The sequence below is a fragment of the Leptonychotes weddellii genome, chromosome 2 (genome assembly GCF_054177405.1).
Source record: "Leptonychotes weddellii isolate Sample4059 chromosome 2, ASM5417740v2, whole genome shotgun sequence".
Taxonomy (NCBI): domain Eukaryota; kingdom Metazoa; phylum Chordata; class Mammalia; order Carnivora; family Phocidae; genus Leptonychotes; species Leptonychotes weddellii.
Genome location: NC_138370.1, coordinates 55,944,255 through 55,972,241, shown reverse-complemented (window position 1 = coordinate 55,972,241; position 27,987 = coordinate 55,944,255). Strand labels below are relative to the sequence as shown.

The following is a 27,987-nucleotide window of genomic DNA, read 5'->3' as shown; positions in this document are numbered from 1 at the left end:
CGAAACAAAAAAACAAAAATAAAACCAAAAAAAAAAAAACCCTGTCCCTCCCAAAGTAAACTATTCTCCATTATTCTCCTTCATTTGTTTATTTAGATATCTATTCAACAAATCATTTTTAACTATCTACTATGTGTCAGACTCCTAGACTCTGAAAACAAGACAGACAAAAATCCCTCCCATGTGTAACTTATATGCTAGTAAAGGGGGAAAAATAAATATATAAGTAAAATATATAGCATGTCAGACAATAAGTTATTTGAGGATAAATAAAACTGGAAAGAAAAAAAGAAAACGCCAGAGGTGGGTGAAGAGGATTGTCTCCCTGCTGTGGAGATGTGTGAATATCAGTTTTCTGGTCATATATCATGACTTAGAAATCAAAGACTATTATACTGACTCTCATAAAAGAGGTAAAATACATAGGATCAATTTTGATTGTCTCAAGTCAGGTCATGGTGATGAGGGTGAGCGAGGACAATGGAGTAGAATCTTCCAGTTCTGTGTCTTTTTCTTTATTCTCCTTGGTGGAGACAGAAAAACAGCAACTGTAAACTCCTAGAAAACACACCAATCATTTGCTCAAGAGCACATCAGAGGATGAGCTCTTCCTCACCCTTTGCCAGCTATTCTTCCTCAAACTAATCATGACCATGTCACAATAACAGTGATCTCAGTAGATCAGAGCTCAGTGGTCCTCTGTTTTAAAGAAAGTACATCACATTTGTGAAGTTGAGGATAAGAAGATATACTCACTCTTTACTTGACAAATGTGTAGACTGCATCAAAGCTTAAGGGGTCAGGAAATAAATATACTTTGTTAGAAATACATATTCTTCCGCTGTTATCTTTAAGCCTCTCCTACATACTCGATACAGATGGGTTGGCTTCTCTACTAGTTGGTTCTCTGAACATCTCCTTGTACACTAGCTTTCTGCTTCTCCCCTCTCCCTTCCTCCCTCCTTTTGTCTTTCCCTTTTTAACAACCAACATGTGCCAAGAACTGTGCTAGGGGTTGGAGATACGGTAGTAAATAAGAATGACATAATCTTTGTCCTCATGGAGTTAATTTTCTAAAGAGGACAAGTGAGAACAGGTAATCAAATAATTAAATAAACAAGATAATTACAGATTGTCAACAGTGTTCTAAAAAATAAACAAGGTGAAAGGGCAGAGAGTAAATAATTAACATTACAAATTATAATTGTTAATCATATATAACCAATGCTATCCTGAAATAGCTGTATTAGAAGAAAAGGATTACATAAAAATTAATTACATCTTTTAATCTTTTAAGTTCTTTTTTAGTTTTATAACATTTAAAAAATCAATAGGGCCAACATTAATTCTCTTGAAAGACCTGTTGAAGAGATAACATTAATAAGAAGAAAAATGTTTTATTTTTAAGGCATTCTATATGGCTCACACGGATTTTCTGAATATGAATGCCCAAGTTTTAAATGTACTTTAACATTCTAAAGGAAAGATGCTATAAATGATATGTTTAAAAGTTTTAAAAACAAAATTTTAATTTTCCAATTGTCTTGTGCATATTATGAATAGCATAAAAAAAAGAATATTTGAAACTCATTACTAATGTTTCCAGATAGAATTGAAAGTACTATTTCTTAATTGTAGCCTCAAGCTGCAACTAAACCTTACAGACCTTACCCTTCTCTGGTAAGTGCTCACTGTTGCTGTTATTACCCCCCTGAAATCTTTAGCACTTGAAAGGTAATTGCCAGCGCTGGGAAGATTACCTACTGGCTTTGCCACTGCCCTTCTAAGTCAAACACATGGTTTTCTGCTGCCATATTTCGTCTACCAGAAGGTTTATGGGGCTTTAAAATGTTAAATAGGATTAATTACCATGACATTCCCTGGAAGTTCTCACTTATCTCCCTTCTCTATCCAGACAAGTGCTTGTTTATTTGTATTTAGTTTGTTCTCACTAAAATACTTTGTATCTATTAGACAAAACAATTCTTACCAATCTTACAGTAAATAAATATGTTGACTAGACACCAGAACCTTTTAAAAAAATCTTTAAAATTGTAATAGGCTTTATCAACTCAAAATAAAGATTAATTGTCCATTCCTTATGTAACAGCTGTAATCATTTTTAAAGAAAATTGTATGTACAAAGGTTGCAAAAACATCATTGCCATGCCCATCCTGATAGCTTAAAAATATCTGGTCTTATTTATTCTTGCTTTTTATTTAATTTTGTAAATGTATTCACATATGGTAGTCATTGAGCAAATAGCTTTTTAAGTCAAATATGTATAACATAATCTAAATCCTGTGAACAAGTAGCTCTTTTAATTATTTTAATAAAGAGTTGGCATGTGTGCACATTAGGGAAATATTTCATTCTAATATGCATGCCTAATGTGAATCAGCTTATTAAGATGACAGAATCTAAATGAAGAAAGAGCTAAATCAATATACTCAATACAGCTGCTTATTTAAACTGAGAATCACAAGGGAATGATTTTGCTTACTTAAATTCTACGGGTGGTTATTTTATGAAATAGGGAGAGGCCGAAGGAGTAGATTTTCCAAGCTGTTAGCACTATTTCACTTTAAGAACCCTATGTTTACTGCCGTTAAGTTAAACAAGGAAGCCATTAGACTCAGTTGGTTCTAACGCCCTCGTGCCTATGTAAACAACCCAGAGTCTAAGCCTGTAAATGCCTCAACTTTTCAAAACTGACAACCAATCACAAATAGCCAAGTATGCTTTAAGCTATAGCCAATCAACCATTTCCTTACTTTGCTTTCTCCTTTTCTCTATAAAAGTTTTCCCCTAGCTCCCCTCAGTGGAATGCTTCTTAACCACTTCTGGTTTGGCACAGCCCAATTCAAATTGATTTTTGCTCAAATAAATTCTTAAAATTTTAATATGCTTCAGCTTATCTTTTAACACTGCTAACAAATTCAAGGGTGCCATTCCACCAGGTGAAGTCTGCCTATGTGTCCCCTCATCTTACCCTAAAGATCCAACATTTCAGACCACAGTGCAAGACACAGTTGTCCATTCCCTTCTAAGGGACAATCTGGACAAATTCCTTTGTGTTTCATACCCTGGTTTACCTCTGTGACCCTAAGAAATCCAAGTTTCCCCATATTGCTGTGTACATTTCCTTCTCTGACTCAATCTCCATTCCTTTCCAACTCAAACCCAACATAGTGACCTGCTCTCTGATCAGAAAACTCTCCTTTACCTTCCACTTCTTATAAAAACATGTTCTTTACCACATTAACTTTAAGAAATTCTGGCTGCCCCTTAGGAAAACCATTTGTCTAATAATTTTAACAACTGGAGGCCAATTTTTCTCTTATATCCATTCTACCTCAGCAAGGGAGATGGTCAATAACTAAACGGCTCCCTACTGGCACTTCTGTACTATTTCTGTTTCCCAAACCAGTCTTCATTAGATAGATAAAAAGATAACAGATGGATGGATGAATGGATGGATGGAAAGAGAGACAGAGACAGAGACAGAGACAGATAGAAAAGACCTACTTCTTTGAATCTCAGGCCATTCAGCTACATAATTCTCTCCCATTCGCTCCCCATAATTCACAAATAAATTTAGCTGGTGATTCACAATCTTTCTGCTTACCTTAACTCTTAATATTCCCAGCGATTTCAATATACATATGAATAAATCACCCAGAGCATTTCTGAGCTCCTTTTTTTTTTTTTTTTTTTACAACAAATGATCATTAATGGTCACACTTCTAGTGACCTTTTCCTACCTCCCAGACTGGCCAGGAAGAACATACTCATACCTTAGGTCACTTCATCCTGAAATCTTTCCTTCAGGCATCACACATTCAGGTCTGTTTTAGGAAAAATATATGTTCTTAAAACCACAAATGTGTTACTATGTAGCTGAGTGCCTGACTACACTAGTCATATATGTAACACTTGGGGGAGACATCAGGTTTGTGATCATGCTATGAAAAAGTATTTTTTTTTATGTTTGTTGAGGCTTTTGCAGTGAGCTATTATTTTATGAATTATACATTGGAATATGATAACCCAGTTTGGAGCGTATTGCTATTAGCTTTGAAAATATAATTATAGCTAACACACTGTATTTACTATGTGCTAATCACGTTCCTAGGAAGCATACATATTGTAAATAATATAAATATTATATCAAATTTATGTAATAAGTACTATTATTATTGCCAATATATAGGAAGGAAAACTGAGTCACGGAAAATTTCAGTAACTTGCCAAAGGTTCACAAGTAGTAAGTAGTAAGGATATGATTTGAACCCAGGTTCTATAATCAAAGTTCTTATCCACTACACTTGGATCATCGAAAAGATTATTTTGAAAAAAATATTATAGGACTTCATCAATTTAGAACCACTCACTCCTTTCCATCTGAAACAGTCTCTTTTGATCATGCATATGCCATCTTAATCTTTGTTGATTTCCTTTCTTCTGTTATAACCTGTTTTAACTCTTCCAGATCCTCCATTGCCAATGGCAAATCTACCAGTGTGCTACCATCAATTTTATCAGCTTCATAAAACATAATTCTTTTGAAAGTCCAAAATTTCACTTTGCTATAAATTTATATCTTATAATTGGGTATTTTTAACATACAAAAACGAGCCTCAGACTGAAAGACTAAATGTGCAGTTACAGATGTTTATGGTAAGCTAGAGTGGTGAAGAGATGGATTGAACAAGATTTATTTCTATAACTGGTCAGTTCATTTTAGCAAATATTTTCTTGCTGTGACAAATTGTTAGCTGTGAAACTAAAGATCCTACTCATTTTATCTATTACATTTTTTATGCATTTTCACTCTCAACTAGAAAGGCCTTTAGGTTCTAATTTACTTGAAAATCTGCAAGAAAAACTCTAGAATATATATTCATTATGTGGAATAAAAATAGAATATGTGCAGCCAGCTTTCATGCTGCAATTGTAGAACCTTAAAGCCAAATTATATTCTTTAATTTTTACTTGTCACTGGCAGTATCTTGGAGTTACATCACATTTCTGCTAATAATAGCTTGTAAATTATTAAGAGACACCACTAAGATCCTTTCCCCTTTTACCCTCCTAAGTTATTTTAAAATTCCATATTAAATTATGATATTATATGTTTCTAAGTTTTTTAATAAAATCATATGTATTATTGGTTATAATATTTGGCAAAAAGTTCTTGAAGAGTACCTGTAACCTAAAAATACACAAGGCAAAAACAATATTTGTGCTATACATATCTAGGTATTTATTCTATCTTTTAGAGTGTTTGTTATAACCTCCTGTTGTTATTTTCCTTCTTTTTTTTTTTTTTCATAGTTGATTACTGACAGATGAGGTACTGACATTTTCACCATACACTGCTGAAGGTGGAAATGACTTATGTGGTATGGGATGTATTCAGAAGGAAGTCAGTAAACGTCCCAGAAATTTCCTTGCATGTACCTCATGGATAGCCAAGATATAAATGGGTTTCTGAAGATAACTTTCAAATGAATTGGAAGGGTACTTTTCAGACATACAGCAAGTCCAAATCAAGGGAAACAGAGAAAACAACACTAAATTTTGTAGCAGATGAACTTTATTATGGGTTGAGTTGTATCTTCTTAAAAGATATTTTGAAGTCTTAATCCCGAGTACCTCAGAATGTTACTTTTTTTTTTTTTTTTGAAATAGGGATGTTGAAGATGTAATTAGATAACTTAAAATGAGGTCATACTGGAGTAGCGTGGCTCCTTAATCCAATATGACTGGTGTCCTTTTTTTTTTTAAGATTTTATTTATTTATTTGAGAGAGAGAGAGCACATGAGAGGGGGGAGGATCAGAGGGAGAAGGAGACCCCCTGCTGAGCAAGGAGCCCGATATGGGACTCGATCCCGGGACTCCAGGATCATGACCTGAGCCGAAGGCGGCTGCCCAATCAACTGAGCCACCCAGGCGCCCTGACTGGTGTCCTTTTAAGAAAAGGCAAGGTGTTGCAAAGACAGGCACCCAGAGATGCTATGTCACTACAAAGGCAGAATGATGTTATCTACAAGCCAAGGAATGCCAAGGATGCCTAGCACTACCAGAAACTGAAAGAGACAAGCAAAGATCCTCCTCCAGATATTTCAGAGAGAGCATGGCTTAGCCAACTCCTTAATTTTAGACGTTGAGCCTCCGGAAGGGAGAGGGAGGTTGATTTAGAAACCCACCTTGCGTTATTTTGTTATGGCTGTCCTAGGAAATGGATACAAACTTGACGTGGCAGAAACTTCAAACAGGTATAGTTAAAATGCTGTCACTGCCATTTTGTAATGAGGAACGGTTTTTCCATTTGGATTTAGATGGAGCTACTATGATAAAAACTGGATTCGGTCAGGGCGCCTGGGTGGCTCAGTTGGTTGGGCGACTGCCTTCGGCTCAGGTCATGATCCTGGAGTCCCTGGATCGAGTCCCGCATCGGGCTCCCTGCTCGGCGGGGAGTCTGCTTCGCCCTCTGATCCTCCCCCTTCTCATGCTGTCAATCTCTCTCTCATTCTCTCTGTCTCAAATGAATGAGTAAAATCTTTAAAAAAAAAAAAAAAACTGGATTCGGTCAGATCTTGTTTTGTACCCAACCAATGGTTACAATGGTGTAGGTATATTAATAAAAACTAATATATGTAGAAAATCAAACATTACAAAAGCACCGCAGTATATCTGAAGATACCTTATAAATTTTGTAAGACAAAGAACTGGTGTTTCCTTTAGGTATTTAAGGTATAGAAACCTATCAAAAGTAGTTATTGCTTTTTAAACTACAAAATATCATATCAATGTTACTTGAAATTAATATTGCTGATAGAATAGTGTTAAAAGAAAAACAACACCAAAAACCGAAAACCAAAAACCAAACAAAAAAAATAGTCCTAAAATGTCATCACTTAGGCCACATCCCCAAACTGGGGCTTAATACATAATCTAATTGTAGTTCAACCTCCCCCAGAAATGTAGTCTTGATAGGTCAGTCAGGAATTTTTCAATCACCACCAATGAGTCTGCCACTTGGGCCCTTTAGATCCCCCAAAAGAAGATGAGGTAATCTACATGATAATAGCCCATGCCTTTCCACTTAAGGGAAAGTGGCCTTGCCTGGAACAATCTTTCTCTTTTGCTATTAATTTTCTTGCCCCACTCTCCCTCTACAAAAACTTTCCATTTTGTACAACTGTCCAAGCACCCCTCTATTTGCCAGATGGGATGCTGCCCAATTCAAGTATTGTTGAATAAAGTCAATTAAATCTTTAAAATTTACTCAGCTGAATCTTTGTTATTTAACAGTAATCAAATTTTACCCCTAAAAATATGTTTTGTCCACACTCTCAAATAATACAGATTAGATATATATTTTATTAATACAGAATAAATTCACACAGATGTAAAGATATTGTACATGCTATATTTAAACAGACTTGTTAATTTAATCATGAATCATACCTGAGTTAGTTCATTAATATCTACAAGTCCGTTACTGTCGGCATCAAAATATTTAAACATTTGATCCACCAACAACTTCTTCCAAGATATGTCATCACCGTTAGGGTTTTCATTTTCTTGTGTAATATATTTTTGATTTTGTAAGTCTAAAAGCATACTTTTCATCTTGCTGTATTCAGTGGCCTTGCAGTTATTTCCTGTAACAAAAGAACTAAGTTATTTTCAAAGCAATATTATTGAAAAGGAATCACCTATTGTATTAATGTTAAGAAGCTGATACCTCTTATAGATAACATATTTGGTACATAATTTTTATGTTCCTACTTGCATACTTTACAATTCATACAAAGTTAAAATAATGGGCTATTTTCATGATAGGATAGAAAATTTTCATTTGTATCAAATCTAACAAGATATTTAATGTGTGTTTTCTCTATGCCAAAGTAATTGATTCCATGAAGAGCATAGAAAAACATGACAGCTCCAATTGTTTAAATACATTATCTTAGTTTTAATCCTCACTATACATTCCTATATAGAGAGTTCACAGGTTTTGAAGCACAGGGAGATGAAATGACTTGCCCAAGGCAAAGGGTTAGATTATGTTGGATTTTGCATTTGAACTCATATATCTGGTTTCAAAATAGGATAGCATATTTTTAACTGGAAGTATGCTTTTTACATTTGAATTTGTTTTGAAGACGTTTCTATTTGTGTGTGTGTGTGTTTGCATTTTAAAAAATTCTATTCTTAATAATACTAAGTTCATATTTGTATTCTTACAAAAGTCTTTATTTTTCTGATATTCATTTATCTCTCCTTTTAGAGCACTCAGTGTATAACACGATATATGTTTGCATTTTGTATCTTGAAGTTTTAACTTTGCAAATTTTATCTCCAAAATGAAGTATAAGCTCATTGAACTAACAATGCATCACAGATTTTTCAGTATTCCCATAAAATAACCAGGAAAATACTGGCAACATCAGAGTTAGTGAAAATAATTGCTTAGCTTAATGTCTTCAAAAATAACTACAATTGCTCTAAAATCTTCACATAATTATCTTACAAAGGATTTTTCTTATACTGGCCCCCATGATAATGTCTTTAAATGGTACATTGAAAAGTAGTACATACCACTGATAGCAAATGTGATATAAAATACAGTACAGAAAATACAGTGCCTAATGTAATCTGTAAATGAAAAAGTAAGTATTATATTAGCCAAGAATTTTTAGAACATATTTTTAGAGAAAATACTAACTTTATAATTGTCAATTTTGACAATTAGATTTTAACAGAATCTACAATTTAAAAAGAATTCTAAAGATTATTAAGTATATGTCTGAGAAGCATGGAGTTGAAAAACAGTATTTGAAGTCTCATGCTTTTTCAAGACAAGATGGAAAATAGTCTCTTCTAGAGATATGAGAGACTGTCTTATTTTTCAAAGACCGTGAAATAACTACTGTTGTTCAGCAATTTTAGTGTTTAGCAATTCTGTCAAGAAATTCTTTCTTACAACAAAACGTAAACTTCGTGATGCAGATTAAGTCAATTTTGCATTATTCCGTTCTCAGTAAAAAAAATAATACTGAGAACGTTTTCATAATAGCAAGGAAATCACTGACAAAAGAGAGAAGTAATCAAATCTATAGGAAGAGGTAGCAATTTGGGTGTCCATGAAAGTGGCACAAAAGGAAACCTTCAAGCGTGTGTGTGCCTGTGATTGTGGGTGTATTTGTATGCTCACATGTGTATGCATCAGGAAGCGAGAGGAATGTGCGATAAAAGAATGGGAAAAAGCGTCATAGACTACTCCAATAGCCCCACCTGGGGATTTCTGTATTTGACTTTGGGTCTTTATCTCCTCTCATCTGACTAGTAGTGGGTAGGGTGGAGTTTGGCGATGCTGACCTGGGGCCACAAGCAAAGTGGAGATCAGAATGCTTGTGAGGGGCAATGGGAACTGAGGTTTAAATGCTGAGAACTTGTTTACTAATACTTAAAATTTGAGGGAAGATGATATAGTTTGAGTTGTTACACTCTAATTTTGATCTAATTGAGTAATGTGATCATCATAATGATCTCTATTAATACTTTCAGTTCCCAACTTGTAAATTTCCTTGAAAGTTCAAGTGGTTGCCGGCAATCCAAAGAAAATAAAAATAAAAGCTTTGCAGTTAAGGCATTTACAGTCTATGGAAATGTACAAGACGTAGTTATACAATTACGTAAAACCTTGTGGAATTTATAGATTTAATAAAATTTCTGTCACGGATTTTTAGTAATAAATAGGAACATCTGCTATTAACAATAAATCACATGTAATGCAGGTATCCTATGTGTCAGGAACTTTATACGTATTAAATCAGTTAACCCTCACAACATTCCCAAAAGAAAAACAATGCAATTATCACCATTTTATAGATGAGGAATTAAGGCATTGAGAAATTAAATAACTTGTTCAAAGTTACGGAGCTAGAAAGGAGCAGAATGATTTTTATATACAAACAATATCCCTTTTGTCCTTTATTCTCTACTTCTCTCATCTTCAGAACTGAGTTTTAAATCAACTTATATATGGGATTCAGTAAATTTGTTGAGGATTATTTGTAAAAATGAAAGATAAACATAACAATAAACTCTAGGCAAATAGAGAAAACAGAACTCATAAAGGAAAAAGAGAAAGGACTATCTGAGAAGTTGCAGGAGAATAAGAAAGTACTGAAGAGGAAGCTAAAGGGAGAAGAACTTTTCAAGGAAGAGGGTATGATGAAATGTCAAATGTTTCAGAATGAAAGTAAGATAAACAATAAAACATGTGCACTGAATTCCTTAAACTGTAGGTAATCGGTGACCTTAAAGAAAAATTTTAGCAAATAAATGGAGTAAAATTCTTTTTTTAAATCTAAAATCTCCTTTTCTTAAGATTTATTTATTTATTTTAGAGAGAGAGAAGGGGAGGGGGCAGAGGTAGAGAGAGAGAATCCCAAGCACACTCCCCACTGAGCCACCCAGGCACCCCTAGAATCTCCTTTTTAATATATCTTTCCCTTTAGAATTGATATTTTTTTATATTTTGTTTTATTTTATTTTAATTACATTATAGGTAACATACAATATTAATTTCAAGTTTACAATACAGTGATTCAATACTTCCATTCAGTGCCCATCAGGAAAAGTGCACTCCTTAATCTCCATCACCTATCCCTCCATCCCCCCACCCACTTACCCTCTGGTAACCATCCGTTTGTTCTCTATAGTTAAGAGTCTGTTTCTCAGTTTCTCTCTCTTTTTCCTTTGCTCACTTGTTTTGTTTCTTAAATTCCACATATGAATGAAATCACATGGTATTTGTCTTTCTCTGACTTATTTCTCTTAGCATTATACTCTCTAGCTATATCCATGCTCAAACTCACAACCCTGAGATCAAGACCTGATCCTAAATCTAGAGTCGGTCGCCCAACTAACTGAACCACTGAGGCACCCAAACAACTTAGTACATTTTAAGGGCCATGATTTTCTCCTAGAGGCAGGGAATTTTATTTTTAAGTTTCTATTTAAATTCCAGTTAGTTAACATACAGTGTAATATTAATTTCAGGTGTACAACATAGTGATTCAATACTTCCATGCAATGCCCGGTGCTCATCCCAAGTGCCCTCCTGAACACCCATCACCTATTTTACCAAGAATTAAAGAATTTGACCAAATCATTTAAAATTAACCAGACTACAAAAAAGTAAATCTATCCCTGCACCAAATATAATCAAAACTAAGACTCATGTAACTCCATTGAGAATAGGTCTCTTAGTACTTTTGAAACCTAAATAATCTTTCCCCACAGTTTTATCACATCACTCAAATATGTGGTTGTCAATGAAAATTTTATTGTTTGTATTGATGTTATAAAAGATATGCTATTCATATCTGTGAAGCCATAGTCATATAATGATTTCAAATCCAGTATTTACACAGCAATTGTGTGCTGGCACTGTTCTAAGAATTTAAAGATAACTCATTTAATCTTATAATGACCCTATGAAGTAAGAACAATTAGTATACCGTATCATTGAAAGCATAATAAGCCCAATAATAGGCTTGACATTTGACATTACATGAAAGGTTGAGGATTTCTAACCCTAGGATTGTAAACCCATCACTCAGAAATTAACTCAGAAGTTTCCTGTGAGGTATACAGAACTCACAAGTTTGTATATATTTGTCTATTGAGAAGATAGAGAAGCTTTTTCTTTTTTTTTTATTTGACAGAGAGAGAGAGAGCACAAGCAGGGGAAACAGCAGAGGGAGAGGGAGAAGCAGGCTTCCCACTGAGCAGGGACCCCGATGTGAGACTTAATCCCAGGACTCTGGGATTAACCGACTGAGCCACCCAGGAGCTCCGAGAAGATAGAGAAGCTTTAATTGTTTTTCTTCTGTTATTGTACAAATGTGTGTGAAATTCTGTCAAGAACTTAATCTTCTGAGGGCTGCCTGCATGCATGAAATCTGATATGCATACACAATAATAAATCATTTTTTTGTCTTCTATATTGGGACAGAGAGGTCTTTTGGTTGGTAGGATTTTTATTTTCCACAACAATCATTAGGGGCACCACCTAATAATGACATGAATGACTTACCAAGCCTATCTAAACATCATGATTTTGTATGCTCACAACTTCAAAAAATGTAAATCAAATTGTGATACAATTACCAGGCAAGCTTGATAAACCACAGAGAAAAACTGTAATATTTCCACATGGGAAATGTAGATCAAACAGACATTGAGCATAGTACTTTGGTCTGGAACAAATCCAGAAAAGTACTCTCATAGGACTATAGTACTTTTTCTTAAGCATTAAGTTTAATGCTAAATTTATCTATAGTAGAAGTTTGAGGTTGAGTTAATTTCTTCCTGCGGTTTATCCATGAGCCCTGGGTCCTTTGGACAGTTTGGTTATCTGGAAGATTATAAATTTTAACTGCTCAATTCCTCAATGTTATATATTATCATAGAAATATGACAGTATTTGACATTTTCTTTTAATTCACATATACTTAGTCGCACAAGATAAGAAACAAGTATCTATTTAGTCGTGCATTTTCTTATGGATATATATCATGGTTTTTTTTAAGATTTATTTATTTATTTTCGAGAGAGAGAGAGATAGGATGGGGGGAGGGGCAGAGGGAGAGAAAGTCTTAAGCAGACTCCGCACTGAGTGTGGAGCCCAACGCTTCATGCATGACCTTGAGATCATGACCTGAGATGAAACCAAGAGTTCGATGTTTAATTGACGGCACCACCCAGGTACCCCATGGATATACCTCATGTTTTAACAATAGCTAATCATGACCTTGACCAAAGATACTTAGGTAACAGAAAAGACAGAGGGCAAACTATATAAGCATTGTAAATTAGAGGACTGGAAGGTTTCTACATTAAGTGTAGACTGTGTATGCCATCCGTAAAAATTGGGCCTATGAGACAATGAGCAAATAAATATAGAGGAAATGATAAATTAATTTTTTTTTAATTATTTATTTATTTGACAGAGAGAGAGCGAGAGCAGGAACACAAGCAGGGGGAGTGGGAGAGGGAGAAACAGGCTTCCCGCGGAGCAGGGAGCCCGATGTGGGGCTCGATCCCAGGACTCTGGGATCATGCCCTGAGCCGAAGGCAGATGCTTAACAACTGAGCCACTCAGGTGCCCCGATAAATTAATTTTTAAATCAGATGAGTTTGAGGTAATTTTGGGATATCCTGGTAGAGGTCTCAATGAGCGAAAAGGAAACATAGCTATAGTTCAGAAGCTTTATATTTCAGAAGGAAAAAAACGGTTTGATAAATTGGACTAATGAGTCACTGACAAATGCATGGCGGTTGAAGTATGGCTGATAAAGGAGGGCACTTGTGATGAGCACAGGTGTTATATGTAAGTGATGAATCACTAAATTCTCCTCTTGAAACCAGTTTTATATTATATGTTAACTAACTAGAATTTAAGTAAAAACTTGAAACAAACAAAAAATAAAGAAGGGCACTTGTAAAGTGTGAAGTGAAGGTGACAATGGTCAAACCATGATCACATGTATTTTCAAGGAGTATTAAGACACAGACTTCTTAAAAAGAGACTGCTAAAGCACTCAGTAGTTTGGTGGAGAAGAAATGAAGATAATTTTATCATACAACTTTACGCACTATAGTCTTGAAAACGGAGAAACTGACTGCTGCAAATTACATGGAAGAATATAAGGAAAAGAGATGTTGCCTTTCTCTGAACTGCAAAGTTTACTGTGAAATTCAGCTAACATTTTTATTTTCACCATATGCAAGCATATGTGTATGTAAATGCATAAAACAAAATCTGCGGTTATATTAATATGAGTAATAACAATGCTTGTAGAGATATATTCCCTTGATAGTGTATTGGCTGCTGTTTAGAAAAAGCCTATGGGCTACTTTATCAAAGGTAAGTTCAAGATAACTTTATACAGTAAAAAGTTGCTTTTTCATTAAATTGAATCTTCTCATTTTAATTTTGCTACAACAAAAAACATATGAGCTATGAATAAGTTACAGAAGAAAAAAATTTTTAAATATGTGAAATTTCTAAAGTCAATAGAGATGTAAAATCCCTAATTTTCACATTATGAATAAATAGTAAAAGAGGATTACTTAAGTGGTTGTCCTCATGTATGTTTTCAGATGCAAATGAATTACAAACTCCTTATTTTTAAAGACAATCATTTTACAAATGAGTTGCAGAATTATTTAATAAATACATTTTAAAACAATGCCTGGCTTTCTAGTTTCTAAGGAAAAAGAAAAACCATAATGTTCGCCTTTACATTAACTCTAAAATTCTTTTTTTTTTTTTTTTAAAGATTTTATTTATTTATTTGACAGAGAGAGGCAGCGAGAGAGGGAACACAAGCAAGGGGAGTGTGAGAGGGAGAAGCAGGCTTCCCGCCGAGCAGGGAGCCCGATGCGGGGCTCGATCCCAGGACCCTGGGATCACGACCTGAGCCGAAGGCAGACACTTAACGACTGAGCCACCCAGGCGCCCCAACTCTAAAATTCTTATTTAATTTCTTGATTTAGTTACCTGTTATAAGCAGGGAAAACAGAAACACCTTTCTTTGACGATAACATGCATTAATATTCATACACCTGTATTTATATATGTCCATGTAGATACTAATGCAAAAATATATAATGGTTTAGTAATATTTTCTTTTCTTCAATTAATTTGGTTTCTTCTTGGCTCCATAATTAAAATAATAACAGTAGCTTATATAGTTTATGTCTAAAGATTTTCCTTTTGTATGACTTCAATGTTGTTCAGGCCACATACTGATTTCTAGTACTACAATTCAGTAAATAAGTTTGGAATGAGCAAAGAAATTATTAGGTGTCTCTAATGGAAAATTATTATTTATAACATGACTTTCAGGGTTATCTAACTTCAGCCTTTCACTGCCTTTGAAATATTTTACTGCTCTGTAAATTGTAGATAACTGATACCAATGAGAAGTAATTCTTGTCTATGGACTTGCAAATGAATTCTGACTGGAAGAGATTCAACTGATTTCTCTCCCCTCTTTTGTGGAAAAAGCCAGATTCATGTATACCTGTAAGTACATCTCTACAATTGTTTACTCCATGTAAGTATGTGGCTCTTTGGCTTCCTTGAACTGATTGTAACATCTGCCTAGGTCCCTCCTAAATAATGAGTTAGTTAAATATTTAACATGTTAAAATATGCCAGCATTTTGGCTGGTACCAAATACTTGATTCAGGACCAGGTCCCTTGGACAGACCCATCTTTTTGGAATTCTGCCAGGTTTAAAGACTAAATAGGAAGCTATGTGAGGCATGATCTGAAGTTTAATTTTATTTTAATGACTCTTTAAATCATCCTTAAATGATCTTTTCCAGACTTGGTAAAAGATCTCAAGGGAAGCAAAGAAAATTCGGCACTTGATTTCTGGAAAGATGGCAGTCATTTTAAAAGTCCAAGGAAGTATAGCTTTTTAAATAGTCCAAGAAAGATAGGAAATTGTATCATAGAAGGGGATAAAAAGCAAAAAACACAACACAATAAAACAAACAGGAAAAGGGAAAAGAGGATGGGTGATGGAGAGAAAAAAAGAAAGTGAAATATCATTTCACACTGAGGAATGGACTTGTTTCACAAATAACCCATTTTCCTTCTTTTGTTTATTATGAGGGATTGTCAAAGACCAATCTGAGGGAATTAGTTATCTCAGGTTATCTTAAGTAATAGATTTTTTAAAATATCTATAGCAGGTTTGGACAAACTTCTGTAAAGGGCTAGAGAGTAAATATTTTAGGCTTTCTGGCCCATACCATTTCTGTTACCACCACTCTGCTTTGTTATTGTAGGGCAAAAGCAGATGTAGACAGTATGTGAACAAATGGTTATGGGTGTGTTCCAATAAAACTTTATGTACAAAAGCAGGCAGTGGGCCATAGTTTGCTAACCCTTGGTGTATAGAATAATAGCATAGCATAGATAGATATCAATATGTTTTTTTGGCTCTTTTCTTGAAATCTAAATGTAGAGTTTTTGGGAAACAGAAAAAAAAACACATAGATACAGATATATTCAATGCTAATTCAAAAGCAGCATTTTTTAATCTTAATTTTAAAATCTCCTTAATATTTTATTTAAATTTAAGGGATAGTGTCAGAATGAAGGAGGGCTACTATATCACATATATCCCAGGAAAGTCATCGATTTTTCTCTATTATCATAAAAAAGTAGACTAGACCTTTTACTTTTATTGAAGTAACCCCTTGGTCAACAGGGGTTGTTTTAGGCGAAAGCATTTTGTTAAATGTAGTCAGGGTAAATTCGGTATTATATTAACTTGTGAACATAAGAAAGATCTGCCATTTGCCTAGTGGGGGTGGTCAGGAAAGCTAGACTAACAGGTAATTCAGACCCCAAAGAGTATTTTTGACATGGCTGGAAGTGGCTTTTAAGGTGTACTAAATGAGAAAAGAGGACTCTCCGAAGCAGCAGTTTTTATGTATAGAGCCACCTGAGGAGCATTAAAACAAGTGATACCTGGGCCTCTTTCTCAGAGTCTGATTTAACTGATCTGTGGTGGGGCTGGGGCATCAATATTTTTAAAAAGCGCTTCAGGTGATTCATACATACATCCAGTGTGGTGAACCACTGTTTCAAAGTTTAAATAAAGTAGATTATAACCATATACCTATAAGAGGAAAAGCAGACTTGACATTTGTTCAGGTGCTAAATCTAGGCCATGATCTCCTAGTTGCTTCTTCAAGCACATGGGCCTACTAGCTTATGCAACAGAAAAGTGCCTTGAGCATTCAGGGCTTTTTATGATTTCTGTGTATTGCAATAATGGTAAATCTGAGTTAAATTTGTAAAGCTGAAAAAAAATATGCTTTTGTCAATGAATTGCATTCTAAGACTCATCCAGCTTAGGGGCAACCTACGCAATGTCCCCAGTCCCTAGGGCTCAGAAACATAGAGGCCCTACCTGGGACCTAAGTTTGTTTCTCCCTTTAAACTTCTACAGTCTTTTGTATGAATCACATTTATTCTAATTCTCTCTCTCTCTTGCTGACTCTCCCTCTCATTTTACCTTTTATTTTTTAATTTTTTAAAGATTTTATTTATTTGAGAAAGAGAGAGCGAGAGCACGAGCAGAGGGAGGGGCACAGGGACAAGCAGGCTCCCCCGCTGAGCATGGAGCCCACTGTGGGGCTTGATCCTAGGACCCAGAAATCATGACTTGAGCCAAAGTCAGATACTTAAATGACTGAGCCACCCAGGCGCCCTTACCTTTTATTTTTGGAAACATGACATGTTTCCCCCGCTTTTGGACTATGATATGCTGATGGTAAGGATCATTTATGATTCATTTTGTATCATTCACAAGTTCTTGAACTAGGCGTTATACAAAATAACATTTCAATACATTGTCATAAATTAAATGCCAATATGTTGTTACACTTTTTTCCCCATTCTTCCACTGTATACATTGCCTATATTTTATTAGTTTATCAGGTAAACTTAGACCAGCTTATTGAAGAAACTATAGCTACAACTATATCTATCTTTCTACACACACACACACACAAATACAGAATTTGTATTTTGTATACAAATATATATTTGTATTTTCACTGCCTTCCTCAGTGCTAACACCTGTTTGCTTACTAAATATTTGTTGAATATCTTGACATATACTTTGAAAAGAGGAAGAATAGAAATGACTAAAAGTGTGCACTAGATGAGGGGTGCCTGGATGGCTCAGTAGGCTGAGCATCCAACCTTTGATTTTGGCTCAGGTCATGATCCCAAGGTTGTGAGACTGAGCCCTGCATTTGGCTCTATGCTTAGCACAGAGTTTGCGGTTGTCTCTCTTCCTCTTCCTCTGCCCCTTCCCCAGCTCAAGCACATGCTCTCTCTCTCTAAATAAATAAATAAAATCTTTAAAAAAAAAAAGAGTACAGTAAATGAGCATTTCAGCTATTACTAGAGTTGCCAGATTTAGGACATAAAAATGTAGAACAGCCAGTTAATTTAGAATTTCAGATAAATAATGAACAATTTTTTTGGCATACATATTCCCAAATACTGCATTATATTTTACCTGACAGCCTTAGTTACTAACTCTGTCCTAAATTACCCAATTACCTTTAAGGCAGTATTATATTCATCCTAATCTCATATCAATGGATTTTAAAAATCTGACATTCTCTTTCTTTTAATTGGTAAGTTTAGACCATTTATATTTATTATTGTTATGGTCTGAATGTTTGCATCCCCTCTAAATTCCTATGTTGAAATTCTACTTCTTAATGTAATGGTATTAGGAGATAGGACCTTTGGGAGATGCTTAGGTCATGAGAGTGGAACCCTCATGAATGGAATTAGTGCCATTATAAAAGAGACCTCACAGAGCTCCCTAACCTTTTCGGTCCTATGAGGACATAGTGAAAAAACAACTGTGAACCAGGAAGCCCTCACCAAACACTGAATCTGTTGGTGCCATGATCTTGAACTTTCCAGCCTCCAGAACTGTGAGGAAAAAAAACAAAAAATTGTTGTTTATAAACCACTCAGTCTGTGGTATTTTGTTATAGCAGTCTGAATGGACTAAGACAATTATGATGATCAGTGTCTTTAAATTTGTTTTTGTAACTCTTATTGTGCTCACTACTGTTTTGCTTTTGTATGTTTTCTTTTTGAATAAATTTTGTTTGTTTTGTTTTTATTTTACCATTTTCTTGTTACTGATTTGGAATTTATATACTCTTTTTCTTTTTCTTTTAGTGCTTGTCCTCAGTATTTTATCATATATGTTTATTGTAGAAATATCTTGTATTCTTTTCTGTGTTTTTGAGAAATTAATTTAAGATTTCTTTCATTAACGGCCCAACTTTTTTATGGGATTATTATTTTACTCTCATTTTACTGGAGTCTTAAGGAGGTGAGGAGATAAATGTTTAATCTCATTAGCTTTTTTTTACCCTTACTTCTTAATTTCTATTATATTTCTCCATCCATACTAGTAGGTAAGTTAACTCAGGACTCTATCATTCATCTGATTCTAGCATTAATTTCTTTTCTTTTTAAAGACTTATTTATTTGGGATGCCTGGGTGGCTCAGTCGGTTAAGCGGCTGCCTTCGGCCCGGGTCATGATCCCAGGCTCCTGGGATCAAGTCCCACATTGGGCTCCTTGCTCAGCAGGGAGCCTGCTTCTCCCTCTCTCTCCCTCTGCTTGTGCTCTCTGTGTCAAATAAATAAAATCTTTTAAAAAAAATTTAAAAAATAAAGATTTATTTATTTGAGAGAGAGAGAGAGATAACACAAGCAAGGAGGAGGGGCAGAGAAAGAAGGAGAAGCAGACTCCTCGCCGAGCAGGGAGCCAAATGCAGGGCTCAATCCCAGCATACTGGGATCATGACTTGAGCTGAAGGCAGACCGACTGAGCCACCCAGGCACCCCTGATTCTAGCATTAATTTATTTATTGCCTAACTTGCAACCCTCCATACTTTCCATCTCTCCAACTTCTACCTAATTACTGTTAGTCTACAAATTAACATTTTTCAGGTGTCTTTTCTGCTTAAAACTTGTAAATGCCATACCTTTCTATATTAAGTCCAAACAGAAAAATGTGATGCAGTCCTGCCTTTCATCAACTCACAGACTTCACTTCTAGTGTAGTTCAGATACTTTGAAATTTCTGAGAGCTATCTGCTTATTGGCTACTCTATTTCTTTTAGCAAAGATTTCATATTGTCTATTCAGCAGGGTCATGGTACAAAAAGGCATATTGAAGATGCAGAGTAAGCATTATGTTTCACTCAAATTGTTTAAATGTCCATACACATAATAAAATTATTATAAATGGGGCACTATAACATTCTGGGAATTGCCTAATGATATTCAGCATAACATTTAACTTTCCTAGAATAGTTTGTTTATGTTAATTTGGTTTTAATCAGGTAAAACGCTACTCTTTACCAATCTAGCACTATTAGCTATTCTTGCATAAAAATGATAAGTCTTCTACAAAATTAGAAATAAATATTTGGCCAAACAATCGATCCATTCTGATGATTATATTTTAATTATAAAGTACATAGAACACTATTAGAAAAAAAATGGGTTTAAAACAAAAGGTGGATTCTATATGCTGTTTTATAAGTATTGTGTTTATTAAAGAATTTGAAATGTTTTTTTAATGAATGCAATACTCTCAAGAATAAGAAATTAATTTTCTCATAAGTAGCAAAGCCTATTCGTTGCTTTATTAATATGGTATTTTGAAGGCTTTTGTATTGGAAATATTTCAATCATAACATTTCCAGGAATATTATGGTTGAATTAAAAATATAGAAGTAATGCAAAACATGTTAAGCTGAGATTTGAATTCCATTTGATCCTTGATGGTTATGTCTATCATACCTTATCAGTTAATAAACTCTCCAAGCAAAATATTTGACATTATGTAAAGCATAATACCACCATTAAAGAAAAGTTAAAACCCCTATATCCCTCACTGTAAATATTTCTAAATTCCTTTCATATATTAATCTATATGATACTAAAACTACCAAATAGAATAGATGCTACTATTTTTTCCCTTTTTTAGATTAGGAAACTGTAGCACACAGAGGTTAAGTAATTTAATCAGGGTGACATTTCAGAAATGGTAGACCTGGAATTTGACTTCTAGGTAGTTTGGCTAGGAGTCTGTGCTACTTTAGAGCCTGCCAAACAGTAGTGATTGATGTTAGACATTTGTAACTAACGAACTCGACTATAGCTTCCTGTTCCACTAATGCTTCCTTTAGTCTGTAAAATATAGAAACACCCCCAAAAATGGAGAAGGAAAAAAACAATAGTCATAGAATCAAAATTTTATCAATCCCTAACTAATATAGATAGTTAGAATTTTGTCAAAGGTTAAAAATAATGTTCATAATAATTTTTAAAAAGTACCCAGCATTCATGGGAACAAAGCGACTGAAAGCATTTTCAAAATATACTATATTAGTCTATACCAGTGGTCACTTACACCGTAGCCCAGATGCAAATTCTCAGCACCAATTAATACATACCAGATCAGAACTCTTGGTGTATGGCCGAACAGTCTGTGTTTTAACAAGTTCTTCGGGTGATTCAGATTAACACTCAAGTTTGAGGAACACCCGATTTTACTCACAACAATATAGTCCAGTTAAGAGGCCCATTTGGAAATATAAAAAACATGAAGTTTAAGTACATTAGAGAAGAGCCCAAGCCTAATCTTTAGTGTAGCCTAGCATGCCAAATGCAAAAGTGTTTTGTTGTAATAATCTGAGTTAATAAAGAAAACACACTGAAGAAATTTGAAATTCTAAACAGTGTGAAAAGGAAAGAAAAGTGGAAATTGCACAGCTGGGGGTGGGGTGGGATTTAGACAGACCAGACACCTGAGGGAAATTATGATGGTCTATAAAGTCATTACAGTAAAACTCAAATGAAAGCTCAAAAGGTGAACCCTAGATTCAGTTGGATATTGAGGCCATATATTTTTAAATGAGTGTTCTCAATTACTAAAAGACAAGGTGCCTGGGTTATGAACCGAACTCCAATATATGCTAGCTGTGGACATGTGAGTTAGTCATTGGCTCTTTCTGTATCTTAGTGTTCTTTAGTTTATACAGTAATATCAAAACCTAACGCATGCGTTTTTGAAATGATTAAATTATATGTAAAGAGCTCACCACAGTTTATGACATATAACAGACTCCCTCCCCCACAAAGTTAGATTTTGATTCTCCTTTTAATGTAAACAGAGTACATCACCATAGTGATGAGTGAGCTATGAGAGATTAAGAAAATAATTGATACTCTATTTACAAATATTTTGGATAGAGACTAATGATATTAATTCAGTTCGAAGATATTATTTTATGATGTTCTGATGTTTGCAAAGGTTAAACCATGGAATAAAAAAGAAATTTTTTACCTGAGCTATTTTGATAGTAGAATCAAAGAGATGCTTGACTCAAATGGCTTTACTTTCTATCCCTATACTCTACTTTTCATCTGCTCACATAATCGATATTTTAGTGCAATGTACTTTGCCTGACTCCAAAAAGGAAATGTGGAAGGAAGACCTAATGTATACATGAATAACAACAAACAATTATAATTGAATGTTCATCATGTTACAGGATCTCAAACTGAATATTAACACATTTAATCCCTGCACATATATTATGAGATGAATATTACTTCTCTTTCATGGATGGGCAAATGTGGCGATAGGGTGTCGAGCAAGTCTCCAGAAGAGATACAGTCAGTGAATACTGGAGTTGGGTTATAAAATCAGGCAATTAAACTCCAGAGGCTGTGTATTTAACCACTGTGCCATGATTCAAGCCTCTTAAGGATGTTTACAAAGTAATATTGATTCATAGCCATAATAGCAATTCAAATATTGACATAACATTCAGGACATCTGTTCAAATTTAGATTACCATATCACACAGATGTAGTACAGAATGCCATAGACAGGCTAAGATTAGACTTGGCTAACTGATTATTGAATAGTGATGTCTCATCTTAGAGCACTAATTATACATTTTATTTTTAGCCCTGAGATAAAAATCCCTTTCCTATCTTCATCTTGTTTGTTCCTAAGCTTAACTTCTAGATGTAATCTCTGAAGATCTGAAAAAAAATTTACCTGTTATTTTTAAGCAAATGGTTCAGGAGAAAAAGCTTATGTCATAAATCTTGCCTCTAATTATTAATCTCATTTAATGGGATAAATATAGTAAATAATACACAAAACCAGCCTCAGCCAGAGAGAAGCACCTCTTCAAGATGAGACTAAGAGGAACATTTCCAAATGCCACCTGTTTCTTCCTTTACAGTGGAGGAACTAGAACGCCACTGTCAGCAGCTGTCCCCACGTGGCCTGGCCAATTTTCACCTTTCAGTGCTTAAAATGTCAAAGGACATTTTAAAGCCTTCATGGAAACTACATTTAAGTTTTAAAAGAATCTTTTAAAAAAGAAAATCTTCAAGCTGGCAGATGGAAATGAATATACAAAGACCATCTTTTTTCCTCAGTTGAGACAAAATTGCCCTGATTTACCTCTTAAGTAATGTTAACCTTTAATTTAGATACATGTTGGGATAAAACTTTGGTAAATTAGCACTTCTAAGTGACTCAAATAGTAAATAGAAATTTAAGAAGTTCACTTCTCTTAAGCTTCAGTTGTATTTAATTCAGAAAATGCCACAGAAAATAATTTTTAAAACGTAAGCATAAATTGCATAAGCACGACTATCATCATTGGTTGTTCTTCAGGTAGTATAAACATCTTTAATATAAACAAATATTTCATTTAATTTTCAGAAGAGCCCAACAATCCCTGATAAAATAACAGAATCAGTGACTACGGTGAACTATATTTTGGTCATATTTTTAAGTAGTTGATAAAGGTTATCATAGTCTATGTGAATATATTAATTTTAGTTTCGTTGGATAGGAATTTGGAAATACTGAGAACTGTTAGAAAATAATGATAAATGGCAGTGGATATGTTTCATTAAGCAGCTGCAGGGATTGGTATTAGGTGATGAAAAGCACTACACTTGTCACATTATGGAGATGAAAAATAAATAAAGCAGCATTTCTGCAGTCCCAGTTAAAAACAGAAAAACTTTTGTAAATGTCTTAGTGTTTAGATTTTTGTTACTCATGCATTTCTTGCAGGGGGGCGGAGTGTTTCTGGGAGGACAAGATTGATGAACAAACTATACATTTCCTATATGAACTATATTATCTCTTTTAGTCTTTTCACAGCTGGTATTCAGCATAATTGGCAAACAGTAGGGATACCATTTGGGTTTATGTAGTCACTCAATGCACAATTATTTTGTGGAGAAATGAATGGAGCCTGACAGTCTTTCTCAGATTTATGCTTTCCTGGGGTCTGGGATTTTCTTTAAAGGAAAACCTCCTCAGAGAAATATGAGAAAGAATCATTTCTGCAGTATCAAGAGATCCTTCTGTTTTATCACTCTGTGTTCCTAATGGAAAAGCAAAATCCTCTCCTCTTTGTAGACATTCTAGGTCTCAGATTTAAAATCTCTTATCCAGCACAGCATTCAGTTTTAAACATACTATAATCAGAATTTTCAGTATGACTGACACATTCTTGTGAAACTGTAGTTGAATATATCATTTATTACTATGTTATACATAAATATTTATAAGTATCTTACCTAGCTAATATGGTATGTATACTACTAATAAAAAAAGCCTTTGGAGAAAAATGTCTCTATATGGCAGGCATTCCATCAAGTTTCTTGAACACCTGATGAGCTGTGATTGAAATGTATGAAAGACAGACTAAAAAGAGATTCCTGTTGTGCCTCTTCCCTCTCCCCAGCAAACAAACTGCAAGATATGGCATCCTTTAAAGATGTCTTTCTCCTGGTTTGCACCCGTATTCAAGGATTGAATGTTACTTTATGATGGTACTCAGTCTATGACAGCAGAATACAATCATACAGTCATCAGAAAGTTTCATGTCTGTGCATACTTTTGAAATTATTTAGGTAGTGTGCTATTCTTTACATTGAAAGAAGGCTGTCTTGGTTAACCTTTAGTATTTTCTTTATTAGGAAAATAATCAATTCTTTGGATTCTCCCTTCACATGAGCTTAAAGATGCAGCCACATCATATCTATGTTACTTCTGTTAATGTGATTGAACGAGTCGTCTGTAGGTCATGAAATGAAGAAAGCTAACTGCCCTCCACAACAGTTAGCTCTAGGACATTGATTATAGCCACTGTAGTATAAGCATTTCTAAAACCAGTCAGTTTAATGGTACTCGTGTGTGTGTGTGTGTGTGTGTGTGTTGATAATATTTTTCTGAATCTAACATAGTGAGCCCATTTACAATTTTCCAAACCAGAGGACTCTGACAAATGATAAGATAGGCAATGCACTCAGGGGAAATGATGTGGAACTCTCACTTTGCTCTACTCTGATAACCATTCGTTGAGTTAGGTAAAAAGAGATAATAAACTTTACTAGACGAGCAGCTTTGCTAAGCCTGTATGTTCCATCCTTCCAAATCTCATGGTATTAATTATCTTTATTATCAGATCAATACCTAAGATGCTCTGCTGTATTGTAAGTAAAAAATTAAAGCCTCACGAGCGTTATGTGTCAGAGAGTGTCTTTAATTCATGTATTGCTGCTGCTAGAACATAGGAGACAAAGAATACAAATGCTGTTATTGAAGAATAACTCCATTCATATGTGAATGGGAAGATTAAAAAAAAAAATCATTCTGTTCCATCACTAATGATGTCCATGGCATTATTCAGTAGAAGGATGCTTTGTGAGATTCACACTTGAAGATAGCAGCATTGAATATATTTTGTAGCAATAGCTTGAAAATAATTTTTGAAACTTAATAATTCACTATCTGAGCAAAGTTATTTTTCTTCTATTATTATGGTAAGAATCTACAGAGAATTAAGGCAGAAGACATGTATATTGATCTCTGAGCCTTCCTGGTATCCTAGTACCTGGTATGTTTTATACTTGTTGGTTTACAAATTCAGAACTGAATTAATTTGCTGCTGTGTTGAAAAGAATACATGATTTCTACATAAGGCATCCTGAAAATGCCTTAAACCTTTATTCTATTTCTGTGAATGGTAGTGCTCAGTGTTTATCACTGACTTTGTGATTGATTAACTGGGTAAAATTAATCTTCTAGCATAATAAGCTTCAGAGTTATGCTTCAAATCCATTTAAAAGGACCCATATAAATAAAACATTGGAATTTAATAGGTTGTAACTTCTTGAAGAGAGATAATATACAACCTGCACAGTCTTTTAATATCTGGGAGTCTGTAAAACACTGATGATCAAATATTCTGTTACTGACTTCATAATAGCCAAATTTCAGTTTCAAAATTTGAAAATATTCAAAAATATTTATGATGGTGAAGGTCATTTTTATCATACAAGTAACTTTGTATGAATGGATACTTTCCTATATGCAAAAATACTGATTAATAAGTTATATAACAATTATAGTAATAAGATGTTTGTTAATTTCCAATTGCTGTCCTAACAAATTATTACTAACAACAGTTTAAAACAACTCAAATTTTATTATTTCACAGTTTCTCTAGGTCAAACATCTGGGTACGCTATAATTCAGCTAGATCCTCTGCTTTGAGTTTTCAAGGCTTAAAATCAAGGTGTCAGTTGCATTCTTTCTAGAGGCTCTATGATAGATCCATTTCAAAGCTCATACAGACGTTGGCCAAATTTAGTCCTTGAAATTGTAGGACTGAAGTTTTCTTAATGTCACCCTTAGCTCCAAAGGCCCCCTCTATGGTATGTGCATGGGGTCCCCTACATCTTAGAACCATCAATAGTATGTCCAATCTTTATTATCCTTCAAATCTCTCTGATGTTCCTTTCTGTGGCTTCTTCTTGGCTTCACCAAACTAAGCTCTCTGCTTTTAAGGGCTCTTGTGATTAGCTAACTCCATCAAGATAATGTAGGAGACTCTATCTTTAGGTCCCTAACCATAACTATATCAGTAATGTTCATTTTCCCATATGACATATTAACACATTCTGAGAATTGGGATGTGGATATCTTTTTTTTTTAAGATTTATTTATTTATTTTAGAGAGCTGGGGGGAGGCCAGAAGGAGAAAGAAAGAGAGAGAATCCCAAGCAGACTCCCTGCTGAGCACAGAGCCCAACACAGGGCTCAATCCCATGACCCCGAGATCATGAACTGAGCTGAAATCAAGAGTCAGACACTCAACCGACTGAGCCACCCAGGCGCCCCTGGGATGTGAATATCTTTAAAAGTGGAGGGGAGTTTTCACCCATCACAGATATGTTATTAGTTATTTTACATATCCTATTTTTTCACTATTAAATTGTTTCAATTACACTTTATTTTCAAACTCTAATTACTCATTGCTGTTCATTAAAAATATCACGTACCAAAATATATATTGAGCAGTTCCTAATATGACTAAATACTTTCTGTACAATTATCATTTTTCTTCAAATTGAAAAACAGCAATCATATTTTTCCTATTTATGAGATAATTATTACATTTATGGGTTGATTTTTATCACCTTTTAAATAAAAATTAACAAATATTTAATAAGGTTTGTTGATTGGAGCAGATGGCTAGAGGGTTTCAAAGAATTAAATTCAGTTTCTTAATAGAAAAAAAATGAGGCTAATTGTTTAGTTGGTTAAGTACCAGATGAGACTGGACAGGAAAGTATAGTCAACTATGAAAACTATGAAGGGACTTTTAAGACATTTAAGTTTTTTTGACATTATCCAAATATGAAAATCTTTTTTTTTAAGATTTCATTTATTTATGAGAGGGAGCAAGAGAGAGAGAGAGCATAAGCAGGGTCAGAGGAAGAAGGAGAAACAGGGACTCGATCTCAGGACCCTGATATCATGACCTGAGCCAAAGGCAGATGCTTAACCAACTGAGCCACCCAGGTGTCCCCCCAAATATGAAAATCTTAAGATCCATTGACCCTGAGGTGTTAAATGAAGGCTTTGGAGGTCATTCCTAACCCTTACAGTACATAGATATAACTATGTGTACAGCACTACTGAAGTACTTACACATATTAACTTATTTAATCCTTAAAAAAATAGGTACAATTATTAAAATACACTTTATAGATGAGAAACAAAGCCAATAGAAGAGATTTTCTCAAGTTATACAATAAGTAATGGTAGCATTTGGATGAACACTCTTAACATTAAGTTATATAAAATTTTTCTGTGGAGTATTTTCTTGTTTGTGCCCATTTCTCCCATAGCCATACCACCATAAGTCATATAGTCTATCAAGGACTCAGAGAAGTATCAAAAGTAGTTGGAGGAAAATGGAATGG

The 27,987-nt window shown here is 34.4% G+C and overlaps 1 protein-coding gene across 1 annotated transcript in view; it reads right to left on the bottom strand.

Annotated features, from left to right (window-relative positions):
• FSTL5 (follistatin like 5) overlaps nt 1-27,987 on the bottom strand; it is a 637,910-nt gene that overhangs the window by 302,199 nt on the left and 307,724 nt on the right. Inside the window, exon 5 of the mRNA XM_081813100.1 lies at nt 7,479-7,675. Within this exon, the coding sequence (XP_081669226.1) occupies nt 7,479-7,675 (197 nt within the window). The remainder of the gene's footprint in view (nt 1-7,478; nt 7,676-27,987) is intronic.